This window comes from Oncorhynchus mykiss, chromosome 15 (assembly GCF_057628025.1).
Source record: "Oncorhynchus mykiss isolate SJ-2025 chromosome 15, ASM5762802v1, whole genome shotgun sequence".
In the NCBI taxonomy this organism is placed as follows: Eukaryota; Metazoa; Chordata; class Actinopteri; order Salmoniformes; family Salmonidae; genus Oncorhynchus; species Oncorhynchus mykiss.
In genome coordinates, this window is record NC_143036.1 from 83,454,490 (window position 1) to 83,481,666 (window position 27,177).

The window sequence follows — 27,177 nt, forward strand, 5'->3', positions numbered from 1 at the left end:
AAAAATGTGTTTTATTTTTAAAAATGTTATTTTCAGGATTTTTTGGGGAAATTCTTCCGCCACCTCGTTTTCACATCAGGCGTCCGTCCCCACACGGGGGTCGCGACCCTTAGTTTGGGTACCGCTGCTGGACACTGTGAGACCACCATCCCTCTCTGAGGCTGAGGTTTAATACACAGAGAAAGACTGGCTGGACTCAATGCTGATTCTTAATGGGTTAAAACGGCTGAACAATGATCATCGAATACAAACGGATGAATGATTTGCCTCAGAACCAGATTATAAAACATCACATAGAAACATGAATGTCAGATTATAAAAACGTGTCTGTAACTATAAACGGGTGGAAAAGCTGAACATTTATAAAAACAAATCCCGAAACGCGATCATTTATCAAGTCCATAACAAAGCAACACAATGTGTCTTTCATGTCAACAGGAACAAACACTTGTACAACGAATAGGTGTTCACATGACAGGAAGTTGGTGAACAGGTTCATTGAGGAGAACAGGCTTGTGGGTAATGACAGGAGCTGAATCAGTGGAACCGTATTAAATATATCAAACACATTCTAACTGTTCTGATTGGTCCCAGAAACAGGAAGTTGGTTAACAGGTTAATTGGGGAGAACAGGCTTGTGGGTAATGACTGGAGCTGAATCAGTGGAACCGTATTAAATATATCAAACACATTCTGATTGGTCCCAGAAACAGGAAGTTGGTTAACAGGTTAATTGGGGAGAACAGGCTTGTGGGTAATGACTGGAGCTGAATCAGTGGAACCGTATTAAATATATCAAACACATTCTGATTGGTCCCAGAAACAGGAAGTTGGTTAACAGGTTAATTGGGGAGAACAGGCTTGTGGGTAATGACTGGAGCTGAATCAGTGGAACGGTATTAAATATATCAAACACATTCTGATTGGTCCCAGAAACAGGAAGTTGGTTAACAGGTTAATTGGGGAGAACGGTATTAAATATATCAAACACATTCTAACTGTTCTGATTGGTCCCAGAAACAGGAAGTTGGTGAACAGGCTTGTGGGTAATGACAGGAGCGGAATCGGTGGAACGGTATTAAATAGATCACACATGGTTTCCATGGTGTTTGATGTCATTCCGTTTGCTTCGTTTCCGGACATTTCTATGAGCCGTCCTCCCGTCAGCAGCCTCCTGTGATTCACATGTCCTCACTGTCGAAGGACTCGGAGCACTGGAGAAAGATCTCCTCGTGGTCCCTCATAGCAGACAGACACACATCCTATACGGAGAGAGAACCTGTTATCTGGAGGACAGACAGACAGACAGGTCCTATACGGAGAGAGAACCTGTTATCTGGAGGACAGACAGACAGGTCCTATACGGAGAGAGAACCTGTTATCTGGAGGACAGACAGACAGACAGGTCCTATACGGAGAGAGAACCTGTTACCTGGAGGACAGACAGACAGGTCCTATACGGAGAGAGAACCTGTTATCTGGAGGACAGACAGACAGGTCCTATACGGAGAGAGAACCTGTTACCTGGAGGACAGACAGACAGGTCCTATACGGAGAGAGAACCTGTTACCTGGAGGACAGACAGACAGGTCCTATACGGAGAGAGAACCTGTTACCTGGAGGACAGACAGACAGACAGGTCCTATACGGAGAGAGAGAACCTGTTACCTGGAGGACAGACAGACAGGTCCTATACGGAGAGAGAAGAACCTGTTATCTGGAGGACAGACAGACAGGTCCTATACGGAGAGAGAACCTGTTACCTGGAGGACAGACAGACAGGTCCTATACGGAGAGAGAACCTGTTACCTGGAGGAGAGACAGACAGGTCCTATACGGAGAGAGAACCTGTTACCTGGAAGACAGACAGACAGGTCCTATACGGAGAGAGAACCTGTTACCTGGAGGACAGACAGACAGGTCCTATACGGAGAGAGAACCTGTTACCTGGAAGACAGACAGACAGGTCCTATACGGAGAGAGAACCTGTTACCTGGAGGACAGACAGACAGGTCCTATACGGAGAGAGAACCTGTTACCTGGAGGACAGACAGACAGGTCCTATACGGAGAGAGAACCTGTTACCTGGAGGACAGACAGACAGGTCCTATACGGAGAGAGAAGAACCTGTTACCTGGAGGACAGACAGACTGGTTATGTGCTGGTTTCTACCATACCTGGTTATGTTCTGGTTTCTACCATACCTGGTTATGTTCTGGTTCCTACCATACCTGGTTATGTTCTGGTTCCTACCATACCTGGTTATGTTCTGGTTATGTTCTGGTTCCTACCATACCTGGTTATGTTCTGGTTATGTTCTAGTTCCTACCATACCTGGTTATGTGCTGGTTTCTACCATACCTGGTTATGTTCTGGTTTCTACCATACCTGGTTATGTTCTGGTTCCTTCCATACCTGGTTATGTTCTGGTTATGTTCTGGTTTCTACCATACCTGGTTATGTTCTGGTTTCTACCATACCTGGTTATGTTCTGGTTCCTACCATACCTGGTTATGTTCTGGTTATGTTCTGGTTCCTACCATACCTGGTTATGTTCTGGTTATGTTCTGGTTCCTACCATACCTGGTTATGTTCTGGTTCCTACCATACCTGGTTATGTTCTGGTTCCTACCATACCTGGTTATGTTCTGGTTTCTACCATACCTGGTTATGTTCTGGTTTCTACCATACCTGGTTATGTTCTGGTTTCTACCATACCTGGTTATGTTCTGGTTCCTACCATACCTGGTTATGTTCTGGTTATGTTCTGGTTTCTACCATACCTGGTTATGTTCTGGTTTCTACCATACCTGGTTATGTTCTGGTTATGTTCTGGTTCCTACCATACCTGGTTATGTTCTGGTTATGTTCTGGTTTCTACCATACCTGGTTATGTTCTGGTTCCTACCATACCTGGTTATGTTCTGGTTATGTTCTGGTTTCTACCATACCTGGTTATGTTCTGGTTATGTTCTGGTTCCTACCATACCTGGTTATGTTCTGGTTCCTACCATACCTGGTTATGTTCTGGTTCCTACCATACCTGGTTATGTTCTGGTTCCTACCATACCTGGTTATGTTCTGGTTCCTACCATACCTGGTTATGTTCTGGTTTCTACCATACCTGGTTATGTTCTGGTTTCTACCATACCTGGTTATGTTCTGGTTCCTACCATACCTGGTTATGTTCTGGTTCCTACCATACCTGGTTATGTTCTGGTTCCTACCATACCTGGTTATGTTCTGGTTCCTACCATACCTGGTTATGTTCTGGTTTCTACCATACCTGGTTATGTTCTGGTTCCTACCATACCTGGTTATGTTCTGGTTCCTACCATACCTGGTTATGTTCTGGTTCCTACCATACCTGGTTATGTTCTGGTTCCTACCATACCTGGTTATGTTCTGGTTCCTACCATACCTGGTTATGTTCTGGTTCCTACCATACCTGGTTATGTTCTGGTTCCTACCATACCTGGTTATGTTCTGGTTTCTACCATACCTGGTTATGTTCTGGTTCCTACCATACCTGGTTATGTTCTGGTTCCTACCATACCTGGTTATGTTCTGGTTCCTACCATACCTGGTTATGTTCTGGTTTCTACCATACCTGGTTATGTTCTGGTTCCTACCATACCTGGTTATGTTCTGGTTATGTTCTGGTTTCTACCATACCTGGTTATGTTCTGGTTTCTACCATACCTGGTTATGTTCTGGTTCCTACCATACCTGGTTATGTTCTGGTTATGTTCTGGTTTCTACCATACCTGGTTATGTTCTGGTTTCTACCATACCTGGTTATGTTCTGGTTTCTACCATACCTGGTTATGTTCTGGTTTCTACCATACCTGGTTATGTTCTGGTTTCTACCATACCTGGTTATGTTCTGGTTATGTTCTGGTTTCTACCATACCTGGTTATGTTATGGTTTCTACCATACCTGGTTATGTTCTGGTTTCTACCATACCTGGTTATGTTCTGGTTATGTTCTGGTTCCTACCATACCTGGTTATGTTCTGGTTCCTACCATACCTGGTTATGTTCTGGTTTCTACCATACCTGGTTATGTTCTGGTTCCTACCATACCTGGTTATGTTCTGGTTTCTACCATACCTGGTTATGTTCTGGTTCCTACCATACCTGGTTATATTCTGGTTCCTACCATACCTGGTTATGTTCTGGTTTCTACCATACCTGGTTATGTTCTGGTTTCTACCATACCTGGTTATGTTCTGGTTTCTACCATACCTGGTTATGTTCTGGTTCCTACCATACCTGGTTATGTTCTGGTTTCTACCATACCTGGTTATGTTCTGGTTTCTACCATACCTGGTTATGTTCTGGTTATGTTCTGGTTTCTACCATACCTGGTTATGTTCTGGTTTCTACCATACCTGGTTATATTCTGGTTCCTACCATACCTGGTTATGTTCTGGTTTCTACCATACCTGGTTATATTCTGGTTCCTACCATACCTGGTTATGTTCTGGTTCCTACCATACCTGGTTATATTCTGGTTTCTACCATACCTGGTTATATTCTGGTTTCTACCATACCTGGTTATGTTCTGGTTCCTACCATACCTGGTTATATTCTGGTTTCTCCACCATCTGAGTCTTGACGAAACACATGATTTCCTTATAGATCTCCCGGAGCTTGTCAAAGTCCCCACACTGAGGAGAGGCCGGGACAGGACTGGAGACACACAGAGACAAGTGGTTGGTAATGAGTCAACACCAGTCCTCCAGTCCATCAGAGGACAGAGGAGCAGACAGGACTGGAGACACACAGAGACAAGTGGTTGGTAATGAGTCAACACCAGTCCTCCAGAGGACAGAGGAGCAGACAGGACTGGAGACACACAGAGACAAGTGGTTGGTAATGAGTCAACACCAGTCCTCCAGTCCATCAGAGGACAGAGGAGCAGACAGGACTGGAGACACACAGAGACAAGTGGTTGGTAATGAGTCAAAACCAGTCCTCGAGTCCTTTCTCCTCGCCTTCTTATTAAATCCCATTGGATGAGAAAGGTCCCTCCCCTCTGACCTTCTCCTCCAATGGGAAGATGGAGGCAGAGGGATTTCATGTTTTGTTTAAATTTTATCTTTATTTAACTAGGCAAGTCAGTTAAGAACAAATTCTTATTTTCAATGACGGCCTAGGAACAGTGGGTTAACTGCCTGTTCAGGGGCAGAACGACAGATTTGTACCTTGTCAGCTCGGGGGTTTGAACTTGCAACCTTCCGGTTACTAGTCCCACGCTCTAACCACTAGGCTACCCTGAACCACGTTCCCTGCCAGTTCATCGGTTTCTGTGAACAGGGAGTGTGTGTGTGTTATCCAGGGCACGTCAGGGCCCAGTCCTTTGTTGAGGGAGACCTAATTAAAAGTGAATTCTTAATGAGAGCTGCTCCAAAGCCACCACCTTTACCATCTCTGTCTCCCCTACACACACACACTCTCTCTCTCTCTCTCTCTCTCTCTCTCTCTCTCTCTCTCTCTCTCTCTCTCTCTCTCTCTCTCTCTCTCTCTCCTGTCTCCTCTCTCTCCTCTACAGTGTAGATTTGCTGTCCCCTCAAAATAACTCAACACACAGCCATTAATGTCTAAACCGCTGGCAACAAAAGTGAGTACACCCCTAAGTAAGAATGTCCAAATTGGGCTCAATTAGCCATTTTCCCTCCCCGGTGTCATGTGACTCGTTAGTGTTACAAGGTCTCAGGTGTGAATGGGGAGCAGGTGTGTTAAATTGGGTGTCATCGCGCTCACACTCCCTCATACTGACTGGTCACTGGAAGTTCAACATGGCACCTCAAATCACTATTGTGATATACTGTATATATATATATTTTTTTTTTTTTAAATTTTTTAGTTATTTATTTTTATTCTAGCTCTTGGTGAAGTCATTCGGAAACATAATGTTAACTTTCACTGCTATGCGGATGACACACAGCTGTACATTTCGATTAAACATGGTGAAGCCCCCAAATTGCCCTCCCTGGAAACCTGTGTTTCAGACATAAGGAAGTGGATGGCTGCAAACTTTCTACTTTTAAACTCGGACAAAACAGAGATGCTTGTTCTAGGTCCCAAGAAACAAAGAGATCTTCTGTTGAATCTGACAATTAATCTTAATGGTTGTACAGTCGTCTCAAATAAAACTGTGAAGGACCTCGGCGTTACTCTGGACCCCGATCTCTCTTTTGAAGAACATATCAAGACTGTTTCAAGGACAGCTTTTTTCCATCCACATCTTGGCCATGTTCTGTTATCTTGGCCATGTTCAGGCCACCCCTCATAGCCTGGTTCCTCTCCACCCGGCACAGCCAGAAGAGGACTGGCCACCCCACATAGCCTGGTTCCTCTCTAGGTTTATAATCTCCACCCGGCACAGCCAGAAGAGGACTGGCCACCCCACATAGCCTGGTTCCTCTCTAGGTTTATAATCTCCACCCGGCACAGCCAGAAGAGGACTGGCCACCCCTCATAGCCTGGTTCCTCTCTAGGTTTATAATCTCCACCCGGCACAGCCAGAAGAGGACTGGCCACCCCTCAGAGCCTGGTTCCTCTCTAGGTTTATAATCTCCACCCGGCACAGCCAGAAGAGGACTGGCCACCCCACATAGCCTGGTTCCTCTCTAGGTTTATAATCTCCACCCGGCACAGCCAGAAGAAGACTGGCCACCACTCATAGCCTGGTTCCTCTCTAGGTTTATAATCTCCACCCGGCACAGCCAGAAGAGGACTGGCCACCCCACATAGCCTGGTTCCTCTCCACCCGGCACAGCCAGAAGAGGACTGGCCACCCCTCATAGCCTGGTTCCTAGGTTTTGGTCTTTCTAGGGAGTTTTTCCTAGCCACCGTGCTTCTACACCTGCATTGCTTGCTGTTTGGGGTTTTAGGCTGGGTTTCTGTACAGCACTTTGAGATATCAGCTGATGTACGAAGGGCTTTATAAATACATTTGATTGATAGATTGATATTTGATGACTCTGAAGGACACCATTCCAGGTGATTCCAGATGACATCGTACTGTATTGACAGCTGTGTAATTAAATCAGCGTAGTGTAATATGTGAATCTACCTGTGGTCTGAAGTGGAGTCCATCTCTTTCTTCACCACATCATAGGCATCCTGAAGCAGGTCCTGACAACAAACAAACAAACAATCAACATTCTGGAACGGTTGTAACAACATGGCTGAAACAAGAGGAAACTACTAGCTGTAGATCTGACTGTCTTCCATCCATCACTATGGGGTCTCTGTCCCATTTCTCCAGGGGTATGACTGACTGTCAGCCTTCCATCCATCACTATGGGGTCTCTGTCCCATTTCTCCAGGGGTATGACTGACTGTCTTCCATCCATCACTATGGGGTCTCTGTCCCATTTCTCCAGGGGTATGACTGACTGTCTTCCATCACTATGGGGTCTCTGTCCCATTTCTCCAGGGGTATGACTGACTGTCAGCCTTCCATCCATCACTATGGGGTCTCTGTCCCATTTCTCCAGGGGTATGACTGACTGTCAGCCTTCCATCCATCACTATGGGGTCTCTGTCCCATTTCTCCAGGGGTTTGACTGACTGTCAGCCTTCCATCCATCACTACGGGGTCTCTGTCCCATTTCTCCAGGGGTATGACTGACTGTCTTCCATCACTACGGGGTCTCTGTCCCATTTCTCCAGGGGTATGACAGTCAGCCTTCCATCCATCACTATGGGGTCTCTGTCCCATTTCTCCAGGGGTATGACTGACGGTCTTCCATCACTACGGGGTCTCTGTCCCATTTCTCCAGGGGTATGACTGACTGTCTTCCATCACTATGGAGTCTCTGTCCCATTTCTCCAGGGGTATGACTGACTGTCTTCCATCACTACGGGGTCTCTGTCCCATTTCTCCAGGGGTATGACTGACTGTCTTCCATCACTACGGGGTCTCTGTCCCATTTCTCCAGGGGTATGACTGACTGTCTTCCATCACTATGGGGTCTCCATTTCTCCAGGGGTATGACTGACGGTCTTCCATCACTACGGGGTCTCTGTCCCATTTCTCCAGGGGTATGACTGACTGTCTTCCATCACTATGGGGTCTCTGTCCCATTTCTCCAGGGGTATGACTGACTGTCTTCCATCACTACGGGGTCTCTGTCCCATTTCTCCAGGGGTATGACTGTGGGTAGTGTGTCAGTACAATAGAGTGACGAGGGGTGTCTTCTAGACAGGGAGCCAAACCATCAAAGCCGTCACAATCCTGGCTCTTAAAAACGGTTAACCCTATTGTCTATTGTCTTTTACCCCTGAAGACTAAAACAGGGTGCTAGAGAGACCATCTCTTCCTCCCTAGTGGCATCTTGTCCTGGGAGAAGCCTACTGGGAGAGAGGGATGAAACGAAGGAGAGAGAGAGATACAGGGATGGAGAGACAGACGGAGAGGTGTGGTGGGGGGGTAAGACACAGAGAGAGATACAGGGATGGAGAGACAGACGGAGAGGGGTGGGGGGGGTAAGACACAGAGAGAGATACAGGGATGGAGAGACAGACGGAGAGGGGTGGGGGGGTAAGACACAGAGAGAGATACAGGGATGGAGAGACAGACGGAGAGGGGTGGGGGGGGTAAGACACAGAGAGAGATACAGGGATGGAGAGACAGACGGAGAGTGGTGGGGGGGTAAGACACAGAGAGAGATACAGGGATGGAGAGACAGACGGAGAGGTGTGGTGGGGGGGTAAGACACAGAGAGAGATACAGGGATGGAGAGACAGACGGAGAGTGGTGGGGGGGTAAGACACAGAGAGAGATACAGGGATGGAGAGACAGACGGAGAGGTGTGGGGGGGTAAGACACAGAGAGAGATACAGGGATGGAGAGACAGACGGAGAGGTGTGGTGGGGGGGTAAGACACAGAGAGAGATACAGGGATGGAGAGACAGACGGAGAGTGGTGGGGGGGTAAGACACAGAGAGAGATACAGGGATGGAGAGACAGACGGAGAGGGGTGGGGGGGGTAAGACACAGAGAGAGATACAGGGATGGAGAGACAGACGGAGAGGTGTGGGGGGGTAAGACACAGAGAGAGATACAGGGATGGAGAGACAGACGGAGAGGTGTGGTGGGGGGGTAAGACACAGAGAGAGATACAGGGATGGAGAGACAGACGGAGAGTGGTGGGGGGGTAAGACACAGAGAGAGATACAGGGATGGAGAGACAGACGGAGAGGTGTGGTGGGGGGGGTAAGACACAGAGAGAGATACAGGGATGGAGAGACAGACGGAGAGGGGTGGGGGGGGTAAGACATAGAGAGAGATACAGGGATGGAGAGACAGACGGAAAGGGGTGTGAGACGGTGTGACCCCTGACCTCTCCATAGGAAGGAGAGGAGGCTGTGAGATGGTGTGACCCCTGACCTCTCCATAGGAAGGAGAGGAGGCTGTGAGACGGTGTGACCCCTGACCTCTCCATAGGAAAGAGAGGAGGCTGTGAGACGGTGTGACCCCTAACCTCTCCATAGGAAGGAGAGGAGGCTGTGAGACGGTGTGACCCCTGACCTCTCCATAGGAAAGAGAGGAGGCTGTGAGACGGTGTGACCCCTGACCTCTCCATAGGAAGGAGAGGAGGCTGTGAGACGGTGTGACCCCTGACCTCTCCATAGGAAGGAGAGGAGGCTGTGAGACGGTGTGACCCCTGACCTCTCCATAGGAAGGAGAGGAGGCTGTGAGACCCCTGACCTCTCCATAGGAAGGAGAGGAGGCTGTGAGACGGTGTGACCCCTGACCTCTCCATAGGAAGGAGAGGAGGCTGTGAGACGGTGTGACCCCTGACCCCTCCATAGGAAGGAGAGGAGGCTGTGAGACGGTGTGACCCCTGACCTCTCCATAGGAAAGAGAGGAGGCTGTGAGACGGTGTGACCCCTGACCTCTCCATAGGAAGGAGAGGAGGCTGTGAGACGGTGTGACCCCTGACCTCTCCATAGGAAAGAGAGGAGGCTGTGAGACGGTGTGACCCCTGACCTCTCCATAGGAAGGAGAGGAGGCTGTGAGACGGTGTGACCCCTGACCTTTCCATAGGAAGGAGAGGAGGCTGTGAGACGGTGTGACCCCTGACCTCTCCATAGGAAGGAGAGGAGGCTGTGAGACGGTGTGACCCCTGACCTCTCCATAGGAAGGAGAGGAGGCTGTGAGACGGTGTGACCCCTGACCTCTCCATAGGAAGGAGAGGAGGCTGTGAGACGGTGTGACCCCTGACCTCTCCATAGGAAGGAGAGGAGGCTGTGAGACGGTGTGACCCCTGACCTCTCCATAGGAAGGAGAGGAGGCTGTGAGACGGTGTGACCCCTGACCTCTCCATAGGAAGGAGAGGAGGCTGTGAGACGGTGTGACCCCTGACCCAGGGGTTCCTTAACTTTTTCAGCCTGGGACCCAAATTAGAAATTCTGTGTTTTCTTGGGACCCAAGCTCACGGAAATATGCAACTATACGTAAATATTGGTACATTTCATTACCCTTATTCCTAAAACAAATGCAATATAGACAAACACAAATAAAATATCAATTTAAATTTCTAATCATGTTTATTCTGCCCTACCAAGCTAAAAGGCCGTAACTTCTCATAGCGCCAAACTGAGAAAAATGGGCTTTAATTTACCTTTTGGTTTCATAGTATCTTTATCCAGTTACTGTTAACATTATCATTTTCTCCTGACCACAATACGAGGCAGGATACTTGTCCACGTGATTAAACTTGTATTTAATGTAGCAAAACATGACATGAACTCATTTTAGACCAAACAGCTACTGCCTTGTTGCTTGGTAGGGCAGCATTGCTCCTCCTTAAAAACACTCTTTATCTGTCTAGGTTGAAACTGGTGCTGTTAAAAATACAATATTTGTTTTTTATTCTGAACATGAATAAACCGATTGATTAAATCCCACAGGTTGAAGTTTTCAACAAGCACGTCTATTCTGGGCTCAGGTTTAGACTCAGAGGTGATACATTTTAGACAAGAGGTGATACTCAGCATTGAGTCTGTTTCTGTACTTGTTTTTTCTTAAGTACGTCAGAGTTGAGAACCCGGACTGACACGGGTACGTGGTGCCACCTTGGACCAGAACATCTACTGCTTCCTCAGTCAGACAGGAGACCACTTCCTGTTGTAGATGAACAACCCAGAACTGTGTGAGTGGGTTCTCAGTCAGACAGGAGACCACTTCCTGTTGTAGATGAACAACCCAGAACTGGGTGAGTGGGTTCTCAGTCAGACAGGATACCACTTCCTGTTGTAGATGAATAACCCAGAACTGGGTGAGTGAGTTCTCAGTCAGACAGGAGACCACTTCCTGTTGTAGATGAACAACCCAGAACTGGGTGAGTGGGTTCTCAGTCAGGCAGGAGACCACTTCCTGTTGTAGATGAACAACCCAGAACTGGGTGAGTGGGTTCTCAGTCAGGCAGGAGACCACTTCTGTTGTAGATGAACAACCCAGAACTGGGTGAGTGGGTTCTCAGTCAGGCAGGAGACCACTTCCTGTTGGAGATGAACAACCCAGAACTGTGTGAGTGGGTTCTCAGTCAGGCAGGAGACCACTTCTGTTGTAGATGAACAATCCAGAACTGTGTGAGTGGGTTCTCAGTCAGACAGGAGACCACTTCCTGTTGTAGATGAACAATCCAGAACTGTGTGAGTGGGTTCTCAGTCAGACAGGAGACCACTTCCTGTTGTAGATGAACAACCCAGAACTGGGTGAGTGGGTTCTCAGTCAGACAGGAGACCACTTCCTGTTGTAGATGAACAACACAGAACTGGGTGAGTGAGTTCTCAGTCAGGCAGGAGGCCACTTCCTGTTGTAGATGAACAACCCAGAACTGGGTGAGTGGGTTCTCAGTCAGACAGGAGACCACTTCCTGTTGTAGATGAACAACCCAGAACTGTGTGAGTGGGTTCTCAGTCAGACAGGAGACCACTTCCTGTTGTAGATGAACAACCCAGAACTGTGTGAGTGGGTTCTCAGTCAGACAGGAGACCACTTCCTGTTGTAGATGAACAACCCAGAACTGTGTGAGTGGGTTCTCAGTCAGGCAGGAGACCACTTCCTGTTGTAGATGAACAACCCAGAACTGTGTGAGTGGGTTCTCAGTCAGACAGGAGACCACTTCCTGTTGTAGATGAACAATCCAGAACTGTGTGAGTGGGTTCTCAGTCAGACAGGAGACCACTTCCTGTTGTAGATGAACAACCCAGAACTGGGTGAGTGAGTTCTCAGTCAGATAGGATACCACTTCCTGTTGTAGATGAACAACCCAGAACTGTGTGAGTGGGTTCTCAGTCAGGCAGGAGACCACTTCCTGTTGTAGATGAACAACCCAGAACTGGGTGAGTGAGTTCTCAGTCAGACAGGATACCACTTCCTGTTGTAGATGAACAACCCAGAACTGGGTGAGTGGGTTCTCAGTCAGCTATTAGCTGTGTACAAGGCCAGGGGAATGTTAGCTATTAGCTGTGTACAAGGCCAGGGGAATGTTAGCTATTATCTGTGTACAAGGCCAGGGGATTGTTAGAAAGAGAAACATCTACTAATATGAGGGTTAGTTAGTTACTCCCATATGTCTGCTGATCAGCACCTGTTAGAAAATGACAACAACGCCTTGCTAGCTGACTCACTGTTCCACTGTCGAAGCACTGTTTCCAGAAGGACTGTTTCCCAGAAGGAGTGTTTCCCAGAAGGAGTGTTTCCCAGAACCACTGTTTCCAGAAGGATTGTTTCCCAGAAGGACTTTTTCCCAGAAGGACTGTTTCCCAGAAGGACTGTTTCCAGAAGGACTGTTTCCCTGAATGACTGTTTCCCAGAAGGACCGTTTCCCAGAAGGACCGTTTCCCTGAATGACTGTTTCCCAGACCCACTGTTTCCCAGAAGGACCGTTTCCCTGAATGACTATTTCCCAGAACCACTGTTTCCCAGAACAACTGTTTCCCAGGATGACCGTTTCCCTGAATCACTGTTTCCCAGAAGGACCGTTTCCCAGAACCCCTGTTTCCCAGAAGCATCCTGCTCTGAAAGACCTCCCTGGGTTTACCGTCACGCCGTGTTTTGATCAGGACGTGTCCTTTTATTAATTTGTTGCTTTTCAGAGACTCCTTACTAAGCACTTCCCCTTGTGAGCGCTCCCGTTTATTCCTCAACGTTTGTGTGACACTAAGACAGAGAAACTCATCGCCGTATTTGCATTTCATGACGATTGAGCTCAGTCGGAACTAGTAGCTACCATGAGTCCATTTGATGACAGCGGTTGGGTAGATGGCTGGTGGGAACGACACGTCAATGGCCGACAGAGCTACAGCGGTTGGGTGGATGGCTGGTGGGAACGACAAGTCAATGGCCGACAGAGCTACAGCGGTGGGTGGATGGCTGGTGGGAACGACACGTCAATGGCCGACAGAGCTACAGCGGTTGGGTAGATGGCTGGTGGGAACGACACGTCAATGGCCGACAGAGCTACAGCGGTTGGGTAGATGGCTGGTGGGAACGACATGTCAATGGCCGACAGAGCTACAGCGGTTGGGTGGATGGCTGGTGGGAACGACAAGTCAATGGCCGACAGAGCTACAGCGGTTGGGTGGATGGCTGGTGGGAACGACACGTCAATGGCCGACAGAGCTACAGCGGTTGGGTCTCGGGAGTGATCTTCAAGAAAACGGGCTGGGGATCGAACCAGGGTCTGTAGTGACGCCTCTAGCACTGAGATGCAATGCCTTAGACCGCCGCGCCACTCGGCCAAATCAATTAACATCCAGTAATCAATTAAATAATTGATTATAATTGATTAAATAATTGATTAAGGAAAGCTGTACCCACCTCTTCATAGCTAGAAGGAGAAGAGGCTCCCTGGCTGTTTGCCTGAGTGGAGGGCTGGAGCGTGAGGTGGAGGTGGGTGTCTGGAACAGGATTAGGGGGTGTCTCTGCCGGCCCTTCCCAGCCCAGGGTGCTCTGCTGGGGGGGACAGGTCTGGTAGGCTGCCCGGCGCTCTGGAGAGAAGCTATCCCACAGGCCTGAGATAGCTTCAGATACTACAGCCAGACCAGTCTGTCCCGGGCTCAGCACACCGCTACAAACCAACTTCTCCAGTGTCTGTCTGTAGAACAACAAGTACCTGGGGAGAAATAGAGAGATGGGGGAGTGGGATGGGGGAGAGAGAGAGATGGGGATGGGAGAAAGAGAGGGATGGGGAGAGAGTGAGGGTGATTGGGGAGAGAGATAGATAGGGATGGGGTGAGAGAGAGATGGGGGAGAGAGAGAGGGATGGGGAGAGAGAAGGTGATTGAGGAGCGAGAGAGGGATGGAAGAGAGAGAGAGGGTGAAGGGGGTGAGAGTGATGAAGAGAGAGAGGGATGGGGAGAGAGAAGGTGATTGAGGAGAGAGAGAGGGATGGGGGAGAGAGAGAGGGATGAGGAGAGAGGGTGATTGGGGAGAGAGAGAGGGATGGGGGAGAGAGAGAGGGTGAAGGGGGTGAGAGATAGGGATGGTGAGAGAGAGAAAGAGGGATGGAGGTGAGAGAGGGTGATGGGGATAGAGAGAGAGATATGGATGGGAGAGAGGGTTGGGGGAGAGAGAGAGGGATGGAAGAGAGAGAGAGGGTGAAGGGGGTGAGAGATAGGGATGGTGAGAGAGAGAAAGAGGGATGGAGGAGAGAGAGGGTGAAGGGGAGAGAGATAGATAGGAATGGGAGAGAGAGAGGGTTATGGGGAGAGAGAGAGGGTTATGGGGAGAGAGAGGGTTATGGGGAGAGAGATAGATAGGAATGGGAGAGAGAGAGGATTATGGGGAGAGAGAGGGTTATGGGGAGAGAGAGATCATAGCTGTTTTATGGAGGTTCTACATTAATTTGGTGAAATGAGTCCTTTTTTAAACCCCTCTCCATGGTCAGAGGTGCACCTCAGTGCCCCCAGCTATAAATCCCCTCGTGCTGAATCCTTGATCCCCAGCCACAGGCCAGGAGAGCACTAACTCAACACACTACGGACAGTTAAAACATCTCAACGGAGACAGGACATCTAATAGAAGCAACCTGCCAAGGCTGAAATTCTGACAGATTGTTCATTCAAAAATATGACTTCAGTTTCATTTGGATTTTGGGGAGTAGCTTCAACTGAGACTTAAGGAGGAGACAGAATTGTCCCTTGAGAAGTATCTTCTGTTGTCACTCATTCTGTCAATAAGTTGTTCTATAATCAGACTGTCCATACGTTGTTCTATAATCAGACTGTCTATAGGTTGGTCTATAATCAGGCTGTCTATAATTAGACTGTCTATAGGTTGGTCTATAATCAGACTGTCTATACGTTGTTCTATAATCAGACTGTCTATAGGTTGGTCTATAAACAGACTGTCTATAGGTTGGTCTATAAACAGACTGTCAGTAAATTGGTCTATAATCAGACTGTCAGTAAATTGGTCTATAATCAGACTGTCAGTAAATTGGTCTATAATCAGACTGTCAGTAAATTGGTCTATATTCAGACTGTAAATAAATTGGTCTATAATCAGACTGTCAGTAAATTGGTCTATAATCAGACTGTCAGTAAATTGGTCTATAATCTGACTGTCCATACGTTGGTCTATAATCAGACTGTCTATACGTTGGTCTATAATCAGACTGTCCATACGTTGGTCTATAATCAGACTGTCAATAAATTGGTCTATAATCTGACTGTCCATACGTTGGTCTATAATCAGACTGTCTATACGTTGGTCTATAATCAGACTGTCCATACGTTGGTCTATAATCAGACTGTCTATAGGTTGATCTATAATCTGACTGTCCATACGTTGGTCTATAATCTGACTGTCAATAGGTTGGTCTATAATCTGACTGTCCATACGTTGGTCTATAATCAGACTGTCTATAGGTTGGTCTATAATCAGACTGTCTATAGGGTGGTCTATACACAGACTGTCTATAGGTTGGTCTATAATCAGACTGTCTATAGGGTGGTCTATAATCAGACTGTCCATAGGTTGGTCTATAATCAGACTGTCTATAGGTTGGTCTATAATCAGACTGTCTATAGGTTGGTGTATAAACAGACTGTCTATAGGGTGGTCTATACACAGACTGTCTATAGGTTGGTCTATAATCAGACTGTCTATAGGGTGGTCTATAATCAGACTGTCCATAGGTTGGTCTATAATCAGACTGTCTATAGGTTGGTCTATAATCAGACTGTCTATAGGTTGGTCTATAAACAGACTGTCTATAGGTTGGTCTATAATCAGACTGTCTATAGGTTGGTCTATAATCAGACTGTCACAGATGAAGCCCTACTCCTAGACGACATGCTTTTCAGTCTAAAACATGGGTCCATCTACATCCGGGAAACCAGCCCAAAGAGAGTGTGAGTGCCTGCCCCATGACCCACCCTGCCAGGGTTTCTGTTGTCCGGGAAAAACAATAAATCAAATTGACCGGGAGAAGAAACAATCCCATTGTGGAATGTTGTATAGCCTCGACACTGATGGAAATACCAGTTGACTGTATAGCCTCTACACTGATGGAAATACCAGTTGACTGTATAGCCTCTACACTGATGGAAATACCAGTTGATTGGTCAGCTGTATAGCCTCTACACTGATGGAAATACCAGTTGACTGGTCGGCTGTATAGCCTCTACACTGATGGAAATACCAGTTGACTGTATAGCCTCTACACTGATGGAAATACCAGTTGATTGGTCAGCTGTATAGCCTCTACACTGATGGAAATACCAGTTGACTGGTCGGCTGTATAGCCTCTACACTGATGGAAATACCAGTTGACTGTATAGCCTCTACACTGATGGAAATACCAGTTGATTGGTCAGCTGTATAGCCTCTACACTGATGGAAATACCAGTTGACTGGTCGGCTGTATAGCCTCTACACTGATGGAAATACCAGTTGACTGTATAGCCTCTACACTGATGGAAATACCAGTTGATTGGTCAGCTGTATAGCCTCTACACTGATGGAAATACCAGTTGACTGTATAGCCTCTACACTGATGGAAATACCAGTTGATTGGTCAGCTGTATAGCCTCTACACTGATGGAAATACCAGTTGATTGGTCGGCTGTATAGCCTCTACACTGATGGAAATACCAGTTGACTGTATAGCCTCTACACTGATGGAAATACCAGTTGACTGTATAGCCTCTACACTGATGGAAATACCAGTTGATTGGTCAGCTGTATAGCCTCTACACTGATGGAAATACCAGTTGACTGGTCAGCTGTATAGCCTCTACACTGATGGAAATACCAGTTGACTGGTCAGCTGTATAGCCTCTACACTGATGGAAATACCAGTTGACTGGTCAGCTGTATAGCCTCTACACTGATGGAAATACTAGATGACTGGTCGGCTGTATAGCCTCTACACTGATGGAAATACCAGTTGACTGGTCAGCTGTATAGCCTCTACACTGATGGAAATACCAGTTGACTGGTCAGCTGTATAGCCTCTACACTGATGGAAATACCAGTTGACTAGTCAGCTGTATAGCCTCTACACTGATGGAAATACCAGTTGACTAGTCAGCTGTATAGCCTCTACACTGATGGAAATACCAGTTGATTGGTCAGCTGTATAGCCTCTACACTGATGGAAATACCAGTTGACTGGTCAGCTGTATAGCCTCTACACTGATGGAAATACCAGTTGACTGGTCAGCTGTATAGCCTCTACACTGATGGAAATACCAGTTGACTGGTCAGCTGTATAGTCTCTACACTGATGGTCAGCTGTATAGCCTCTACACTGATGGAAATACCAGTTGATTGGTCAGCTGTATAGCCTCTACACTGATGGAAATACCAGTTGACTGTATAGCCTCTACAATGATGGAAATACCAGTTGACTGGTCAGCTGTATAGTCTCTACACTGATGGTCGGCTGTATAGCCTCTACACTGATGGAAATACCAGTTGATTGGTCAGCTGTATAGCCTCTACACTGATGGAAATACCAGTTGACTGTATAGCCTCTACACTGATGGAAATACCAGTTGACTGGTCAGCTTTAAAGCCTCTACACTGATGGAAATACCAGTTGACTGGTCAGCTGTATAGCCTCTACACTGATGGAAATACCAGTTGACTGTATAGCCTCTACACTGATGGAAATACCAGTTGATTGGTCAGCTGTATAGCCTCTACACTGATGGAAATACCAGTTGACTGTATAGCCTCTACACTGATGGAAATACCAGTTGACTGGTCAGCTTTAAAGCCTCTACACTGATGGAAATACCAGTTGACTGGTCAGCTGTATAGCCTCTACACTGATGGAAATACCAGTTGACTGTATAGCCTCTACAATGATGGAAATACCAGTTGACTGGTCAGCTTTAAAGCCTCTACACTGATGGAAATACCAGTTGACTGTATAGCCTCTACACTGATGGAAATACCAGTTGACTGTATAGCCTCTACAATGATGGAAATACCAGTTGACTGGTCAGCTTTAAAGCCTCTACACTGATGGAAATACCAGTTCACAGAAGTTAAAACTTGGTCGCAAATGGATCTTCCAAATGGACAATGACCCCAAGCATAAGTTGTTGCAAAATGGCTTAAGGACAACAAAGTCAAGGTATTGGAGTGACCATCACAAAGCCCTACCTTAATCCTATAGAACATTTGTGTGCAGAACTGAAAAAGTGAGTGCGAGCAAGGAGGCCTACAAACCTGACTCAGTTACACCAGCTCTGTCAGGAGGAATGGGACAAAATTCACCCACCTTATTGTGGGAAGCTTGTGGAAGGCTACCCGAAACGTTTGACCCAAGTTAAACAATTTAAAGGCAATGCTACCAAATACTAATTGAGTGTATGTAAACTTCTGACCCACTGGGAATGTGATGAAAGAAATAAAAGCTGAAATAAATCATTCTCTCTACTATTATTCTGACTTTTCACATTCTTAAAATAAAGTGGTGATCCTAACTGACATAAATCAGGGAGGGAATTGTTACTGGGATTAAATGTCAGGATTAGTGAAAAACTGAGATGAAATGTATTTTTGCTAAGGTGTATGTAAACTTACGACTTCAACTGTATATATATATATATATCTCTCCTAGGCCTATTGGTTTGTATGAATCTGGGATCTATCGTCCCAAAACTGTCCCAGAGTCTGTTTGTAACAGGGCTATTTCTTTCTCGACAAGCTGACCAATAGAATAGGTGGCCTAGACTTTTCTACTATAGTAGATTGCCATAGGCTAGCGATGTTGCTGTTCGCTACTCGTTAACCCTGGCACGAGCCCCCACCCTTCAAACTCCAGGATGTTGGTTAGAGAGTTGATGGAGGTCTGAGAGGGGGCGGAGTCCTCCAGAGTCTCCTCCTCAGAGTCTTCCTCACTGGTCTCAGTCAGGTCCTCTCCGTCAGCTCCGCCATGACGTCTGTGGCCACCAGGTCTTCTGGAGCGGAGGGAGGGGAGGGGGAGGGGGAGGGGAGGAGGGGGAGGGGGAGGGGAGGAGGGGGAGGGGGAAAGAGGATGGAGGAGGGGGAGGGGAGGGAGGAAAGGGGGGAGGGGAGGTAGAAAGAGGGGAGGAGGGAACACGTTTTTAATGTAAGACTGAAAAAAGAAGCTAATTGACATCTACAATAACAATATAAATTGATTTTACATATAAGTGTTGTGTATAAATAACTATAGTTGATCAATAACATGGGTAGTTGATCAATAACATGGGTAGATGATCAATAACATGGGTAGATGTGTATAAACAACTGTAGTTGATCAATAACATGGGTAGATGCTGCCCCTCAGTGGTAATCTATACTAACTGCAGGTGGCACGCTGTACTTAGGGAAAGGGGACACCTAGTCACTGAAATGTGTCTTCAGCTTTTAACCCACAAACCCCTCTGACTCAGAGAGGGGCAGTGGGCTGCCTTAACCCACGTCATCGGCACCCAGGGAGCTGCTGTTGTTAACTGCCTCGCTCAACGGCAGAACGGAAGGTTTTTTCACCCATCTTGTCAGCTCGGGGATTCAAACCAACAACCTTTCAGTTACTAGGCTACCTGCCGCCTAGGCTTTGCACCAGTATCTATGGGGGCAGCAGGTAGCCTAGTGGTTATTATGGGGTGGCAGGTAGCCTAGTGGTTAGAGGCAGGTAGCCTAGTGGTTATTATGGGGTGGCAGGTAGCCTAGTGGTTAGAGGCAGGTAGCCTAGTGGTTATTATGGGGTGGCAGGTAGCCTAGTGGTTAGAGGCAGGTAGCCTAGTGGTTATTATGGGGTGGCAGGTAGCCTAGTGGTTAGAGGCAGGTAGCCTAGTGGTTATTATGGGGTGGCAGGTAGCCTAGTGGTTAGAGGCAGGTAGCCTAGTGGTTATTATGGGGTGGCAGGTAGCCTAGTGGTTAGAGGCAGGTAGCCTAGTGGTTATTATGGGGTGGCAGGTAGCCAAGTGGTTAGAGGCAGGTAGCCTAGTGGTTATTGTGGGGTGGCAGGTAGCCTAGTGGTTAGAGGCAGGTAGCCTAGTGGTTATTATGGGGTGGCAGGTAGCCTAGTGGTTAGAGGCAGGTAGCCTAGTGGTTATTATGGGGTGGCAGGTAGCCTAGTGGTTAGAGGCAGGTAGCCTAGTGGTTATTATGTGGTGGCAGGTAGCCTAGTGGTTAGAGGCAGGTAGCCTAGTGGTTATTATGGGGTGGCAGGTAGCCTAATGGTTAGAGGCAGGTAGCCTAGTGGTTATTATGTGGTGGCAGGTAGCCTAGTGGTTAGAGGCAGGTAGCCTAGTGGTTATTATGGGGTGGCAGGTAGCCTAATGGTTAGAGGCAGGTAGCCTAGTGGTTAGAGTGTTGCTGGATCAAATCCCAGAGCTGACAAGGTACTGGTCTAGGAACAGTGGGTTAACTGGTCTAGGAACAGTGGCAGAACAACATATTTGTTGTTCTGCCACTGTTCCTAGACCAGTTAACCCACTGTTCCTAGACCAGTTAACCCACTGTTCCTAGACCAGTTAACCCACTGTTCCTAGACCAGTTAACCCACTGTTCCTAGACCAGTTAACCCACTGTTCCTAGACCAGTTAACCCAGTTCCTAGGCAGTTAACCCACTGTTCCTAGACCAGTTAACCCCACTGTTCCTAGACCAGTTAACCCACTGTTCCTAGACCAGTTAACCCACTGTTCCTAGACCAGTTAATCCACTGTTCCTAGACCAGTTAACCCCACTGTTCCTAGACCAGTTAACCCCACTGTTCCTAGACCAGTTAACCCACTGTTCCTAGACCAGTTAACCCAGTTCCTAGGCAGTTAACCCACTGTTCCTAGACCAGTTAACCACCTGTTCCTAGACCAGTTAACCCACTGTTCCTATGCCAGTTAACCCACTGTTCCTATGCCAGTTAACCCACTGTTCCTAGACCAGTTAACCCACTGTTCCTAGACCAGTTAACCCACTGTTCCTAGACCAGTTAACCCACTGTTCCTAGACTAGTTAACCCACTGTTCCTAGACCAGTTAACCCCACTGTTCCTAGACCAGTTAACCCACTGTTCCTAGACCAGTTAACCCACTGTTCCTAGACCAGTTAACCCACTGTTCCTAGACCAGTTAACCCACCGTTCCTAGACCAGTTAACCCACTGTTCCTAGACCAGTTAACCCACTGTTCCTAGACCAGTCAACCCCACTGTTCCTAGACCAGTTAACCCCACTGTCCCTAGACCAGTTAACCCACTGTTCCTAGACCAGTTAACCCACTGTTCCCCCGGTAGGCCGTCATTGTAAATAAGAATTTGTTCTTAACTGACTTGCCTAGTTAAATAAAGGTTCAATAAATTCTAGTGTATGTCAATGGTAGTAGTGTACCTGCTGTGTGACTGCAGCCTCCGGTACTCTGCCCTCACTTCCTCCAAGCTGCACGGCCCGTCTTCATTACCGAGGAATATCCCTAAACGCATATCGATGAATAGGAAACCGTGCCCTTAATCACAGAGCGTGTTTTTTTCTGTACACATCAAAAGGGCATTGGGCTCCTCTCACCTTTCAGGAGCATCAGTCTGCTCAGGTGGGCTTCCTGTTCTTTCAGAAATCCTTTGGCGTGGTCCAAGATCTTCCACTGACCGACCAGACAACATTACAATGACACTTTACAATACAACACATTCAACTGAGGTTTCCACTTCTATCTGATCCATAATACCAATTTATCACCAGGTAGGTGAAGATCTACCTGCATGGCCAGGTAGGTGAAGATCTACCTGCATGGCCAGGTAGGTGAAGATCTACCTGCAGGGCCAGGTAGGTGAAGATCTACCTGCCTCACCAGGTAGGTGAAGATCTACCTGCCTCACCAGGTAGGTGAAGATCTACATGCATGGCCAGGTAGGTGAAGATCTACATGCATGGCCAGGTAGGTGAAGATCTACATGCATGGCCAGGTAGGTGAAGATCTACATGCATGGCCAGGTAGGTGAAGATCTACCTGCATGGCCAGGTAGGTGAAGATCTACCTGCATGGCCAGGTAGGTGAAGATACACCTGCATGGCCAGGTAGGTGAGGATCTACCTGCATGGCCAGGTAGGTGAGGATCTACCTGCATGGCCAGGTAGGTGAAGATATACCTGCATGGCCAGGTAGGTGAAGATCTACCTGCATCACCAGGTAGGTGAGGATCTACCTGCATGGCCAGGTAGGTGAGTATCTAGGTAGGTGAAGCCCCAAATCACACCCTCTCAGCCTCAAATCACACCCTCTCAACCCAGCAACAGTTAGCTAGCTAGTCCCAAATCACACCCTCTCAACCCAGCAACAGTTAGCCAGCTAGCCCCAAATCACACCCTCTCCACCCAGCAACAGTTAGCTAGCTAGCCCCAAATCACACTCTCTACCCAGCAACAGTTAGCCAGCTAGCCCCAAATCACACTCTACCCAGCAACAGTTAGCCAGCTAGCCCCAAATCACACCCTCTACCCAGCAACAGTTAGCTAGCTAGCCCCAAATCACACCCTCTCTACCCAGCAAGTTAGCCAGCTAGCCACAAATCACACTATCTCTACCCAGCAACAGTTAGCCAGCTAGCCCCAAATCACACTCTCTCTACCCAGCAACAGTTAGCCCCAATCACACTCTACCCAGCAACAGCTAGCTAGCTAGTTTCTCTATAGTAACTGACCAAAAATATTTTCACACAACAGTTAGCTAGCTACACATGAAGGAGAGAACAAGGAAGATATTTCAGATTGTTAGCCATCTATATGTATCTCACCTTAGCAGGCATCTTGTTGGATGTGGGGCAGACCACGGTGTTGAGTGTCTCGAACAGGGTGGCCAGGTTGGCCCGGTGTCGGGCCTGCAGAGCCCGTCTTCTCTCCTTCTGGTGCTCCTCCATGTCCCGTTTCCTCCGGAGCCCGGTCGGATCGGTACAACCTCGTCTGGACATACCTGATCTATTAATGGGTTATATAAAATAATAATAAGACACTACACGGGTTAATAATCGAGTTGTTTCTCTTCCCATTAAGAGTTATATCGGTCAACAACAACAAGATGGCTACCGAGCACTGATGGCTGTTTTAGCTACTTGATTAAGTTTAGAGTTGGATAATATATCCACAGACCTTTATTATGTTGTTGTTGCTACCTTACCTTTTTGAAATCCTTTATAAATGTATGTTAACAAACTGTCCACGTTTTCTGTTAAGTTGTTATGGAAAATGATCTATAGTGTGTGTGATTTGTCGTGCAGGATGTGGCTACATGAACCGCGGTAAAGAGGCTCCAACCGTCTCATCAACCGGCAGGATTGAGATCAGTGATGCCAATTTAGCAATTTTGTTGCTAGATTTAGCAACTTTTCAGAGTACCCTAGCAACAAAAAAAAATCCAACTGCACCTAGCAACAAATTTAGCTACTTAAAAAAAATATATACCATTTTTTTTTAGCAACTTTTGATGATGTGACTCAAACGCTAAAATGCATTTTTCCTCTAAATGACACAAAAAAAAAAAACGATGTTCTCAGTCACAACACACGTGTCTGGCTGCAAAAGTGCGTTGTGAGTGACGTCAGCAGCAGGCGCTCAGCAGCAATTTCGGCAAATTGCAAATTCTTCGTCGGCTGACTGCAGCAGCAGTAGTAGTAGTAGTAGTAGTAGTGGTAGTACGGGTTCCACGAGACAAAACCCAATGAATATAGTTGGTCACAAATGTTTTGATCCTGGACATAACTTACAACATCAATCAACATGTCTCAATCAAAATTGTACAGAAAGGAGTGGGAGTCTGTACCTGAATTTAAAGGGTGGCTGAAGCCGGTAATTGGGGGTGATTGACGGGCATACTGTGCGTACTGCAAATCAGATATGCTTCGCAAAAAAATGTATGACATCAAAAAAACATTGTGCTACCCCAAAGTATATAAATAAATCAAACATTTCAACCCCGCAACGCAGTCTACATCACCACAGTTGGTTAAGAGAGTGGAGAACTGCAGAAGCTACTATAGCAATGGCCACTGCAAAGCATTGTTCGCTGCTAGCATGCGACCATTTAAAGTACGGCTTGCAAAGCTGCCTTTTCAGATTCTGTGGCAGCAACAAACTTCCAAATGCACCGCACCAAGGGCACAGAAATTATTAGGGGAGTACTGGCGCCTTATTTTCCTCAAAAGGGTAACATCAGATGTGTAGGGGATGAAAAAATCAGTCCACTGATGTCAGTGTCTCGAAATACCTGGGTGTGGTGATTTGGTATTTCAACGCTAAAAAAAGAACCGTTGTGTCCACATTTCTCGGGCTGGTTGAATTTGGGGGGGGGGGGCGATGCTTGATCAATAGTAAAAGCGGTAGTTGAGTTTCTTGAGAAGTGTAACCTTAAAAAAAGAGAATCTTCAGGGTATTGGCACTGATAATGCGTTCGTGATGACTGGGGTGCACAATATTTTAAAGGAACAATGTGCATTTCCCAGTTTGGTTCTCATCCTCTGTGTGTCCGTCTTTACAACTGGCTGTCAGTGCAGCATCCAAAGAACCCATCCCTAGGGGTGTTGAGTACTTCATCAGGGAAACCATCCCTAGGAGTGTTGAGTACTTCATCAGGGAACCTATCCCTAGGAGTGTTGAGTACTTCATCAGGGAAACCATCCCTAGGAGTGTTGAGTACTTCATCAGGGAACCCATCCCTAGCAGTGTTGAGTACTTCATCAGGGAAACCATCCCTAGGAGTGTTGAGTACTTCATCAGGGAAACCATTCCTAGGAGTGTTGAGTACTTAAACCATCCCTACGAATGTTTAGTACTTCATCAGGGAAACCATCCCTAGGTGTGTTGAGTACTTAATCAGGGAAACCATCCCTAGGAGTGTTGAGTACTTCATCAGGGAAACCATCCCTAGGAGTGTTGAGTACTTCATCAGGGAACCCATCCCTAGGAGTGTTGAGTACTTCATCAGGGAACCCATCCCTAGGAGTGTTGAGTACTTTATCAGGGAACCCATCCCTAGGAGTGTTGAGTACTTCATCAGGGAACCCATCCCTAGCAGTGTTGAGTACTTCATCAGGGAAACCATCCCTAGGAGTGTTGAGTACTTCATCAGGGAAACCATTCCTAGGAGTGTTGAGTACTTAAACCATCCCTACGAATGTTTAGTACTTCATCAAGGAAACAATCCCTAGGTGTGTTGAGTACTTAATCAGGGAAACCATCCCTAGGAGTGTTGAGTACTTCATCAGGGAAACCATCCCTAGGAGTGTTGAGTACTTCATCAGGGAACCCATCCCTAGGAGTGTTGAGTACTTCATCAGGGAACCCATCCCTAGGAGTGTTGAGTACTTCATCAGGGAACCCATCCCTAGGAGTGTTGAGTACTTCATCAGGGAACCCATCCCTAGCAGTGTTGAGTACTTCATCAGGGAAACCATCCCTAGGAGTGTTGAGTACTTCATCAGGGAAACCATCCCTAGGAGTGTTGAGTACTTAAACCATCCCTACGAATGTTTAGTACTTCATCAGGGAAACCATCCCTAGGAGTGTTGAGTACTTCATCAGGGAACCCATCCCTAGGAGTGTTGAGTACTTCATCAGGGAAACCATCCCTAGGAGTGTTGAGTACTTCATCAGGGAACCTATCCCTAGGAGTGTTGAGTACTTCATCAGGGAACCCATCCCTAGGAGTGTTGAGTACTTCATCAGGGAACCCATCCCTAGGAGTGTTGAGTACTTCATCAGGGAACCCATCACTAGGAGTGTTGAGTACTTCATCAGGGAACCCATCCCTAGGAGTGTTGAGTACTTAAACCATCCCTAGGAGTGTTGAGTACTTAAACCATCCCTAGGAGTGTTGAGTACTTCATCAGGGAAACCATCCCTAGGAGTATTGAGTACTTCATCAGGGAAACCATCCCTAGGTGTGTTGAGTACTTCATCAGGGAAACCATCCCTAGGTGTGTTGAGTACTTCATCAGGGAAACCATCCCATCCATTACTATAAGGCTTACCAAGGCCCTAGTCCCTTTACTATAAGGGTTACCAAGGCCCTAGTCCCTTTACTAGGTTTACCAAGGCCCTAGTCCCTTTACTATAAGGCCCTAGTCCCTTTACTATAAGGGTTACCAAGGCCCTAGTCCCTTTACTATAAGGTTTACCAAGGCCCCAGTCCCTTTACTATAAGGGTTACCAAGGCCCTAGTCCCTTTACTATAAGGGTTACCAAGGCCCTAGTCCCTTTACTATAAGGGTTACCAAGGCCCTAGTCCCTTTACTATAAGGGTTACCAAGGCCCTAGTCCCTTTACTATAAGGCCCCAGTCCCTTTACTATAAGGTTTACCAAGGCCCTAGTCCCTATACTATAAGGCCCTAGTCCCTTTACTATAAGGGTTACCAAGGCCCTAGTCCCTTTACTATAAGGGTTACCAAGGCCCTAGTCCCTTTACGATAAGGGTTACCAAGGCCCTAGTCCCTTTACTATAAGGTTTACCAAGGCCCTAGTCCCTTTACTATAAGGTTTACCAAGGCCCTAATCCCTTTACTATAAGGCCCTAGTCCCTTTACTATAAGGGTTACCAAGGCCTTAGTCCCTTTACTATAAGGGTTACCAAGGCCATAGTCCCTTTACTATAATGTTCACCAAGGCCCTAGTCCCTGTACTATGTTTACCAAGGCCCTAGTCCCTGTACTATGTTTACCAAGGCCCTAGTCCC

General features: G+C 47.1%; 1 protein-coding gene across 1 annotated transcript; it reads right to left on the reverse strand.

Annotated features, from left to right (window-relative positions):
- LOC118942845 (stimulated by retinoic acid gene 8 protein homolog) lies at nucleotides 1-24,049 on the reverse strand. The gene is made up of 9 exons (XM_090199207.1): nucleotides 23,628-24,049; nucleotides 23,248-23,428; nucleotides 22,022-22,097; nucleotides 21,848-21,929; nucleotides 19,300-19,449; nucleotides 13,850-14,144; nucleotides 7,085-7,146; nucleotides 4,584-4,695; nucleotides 1-1,262 (listed from the first exon to the last, which is right to left on the reverse strand). The coding sequence occupies exons 2-9, from the start codon at nucleotides 23,419-23,421 to the stop codon at nucleotides 1,182-1,184; spliced, it is 1,032 nt and encodes a 343-aa protein (XP_090055333.1). The 5' UTR covers nucleotides 23,422-23,428; nucleotides 23,628-24,049; the 3' UTR covers nucleotides 1-1,181.
- Between the last annotated feature and the right edge of the window lie 3,128 nt (nucleotides 24,050-27,177).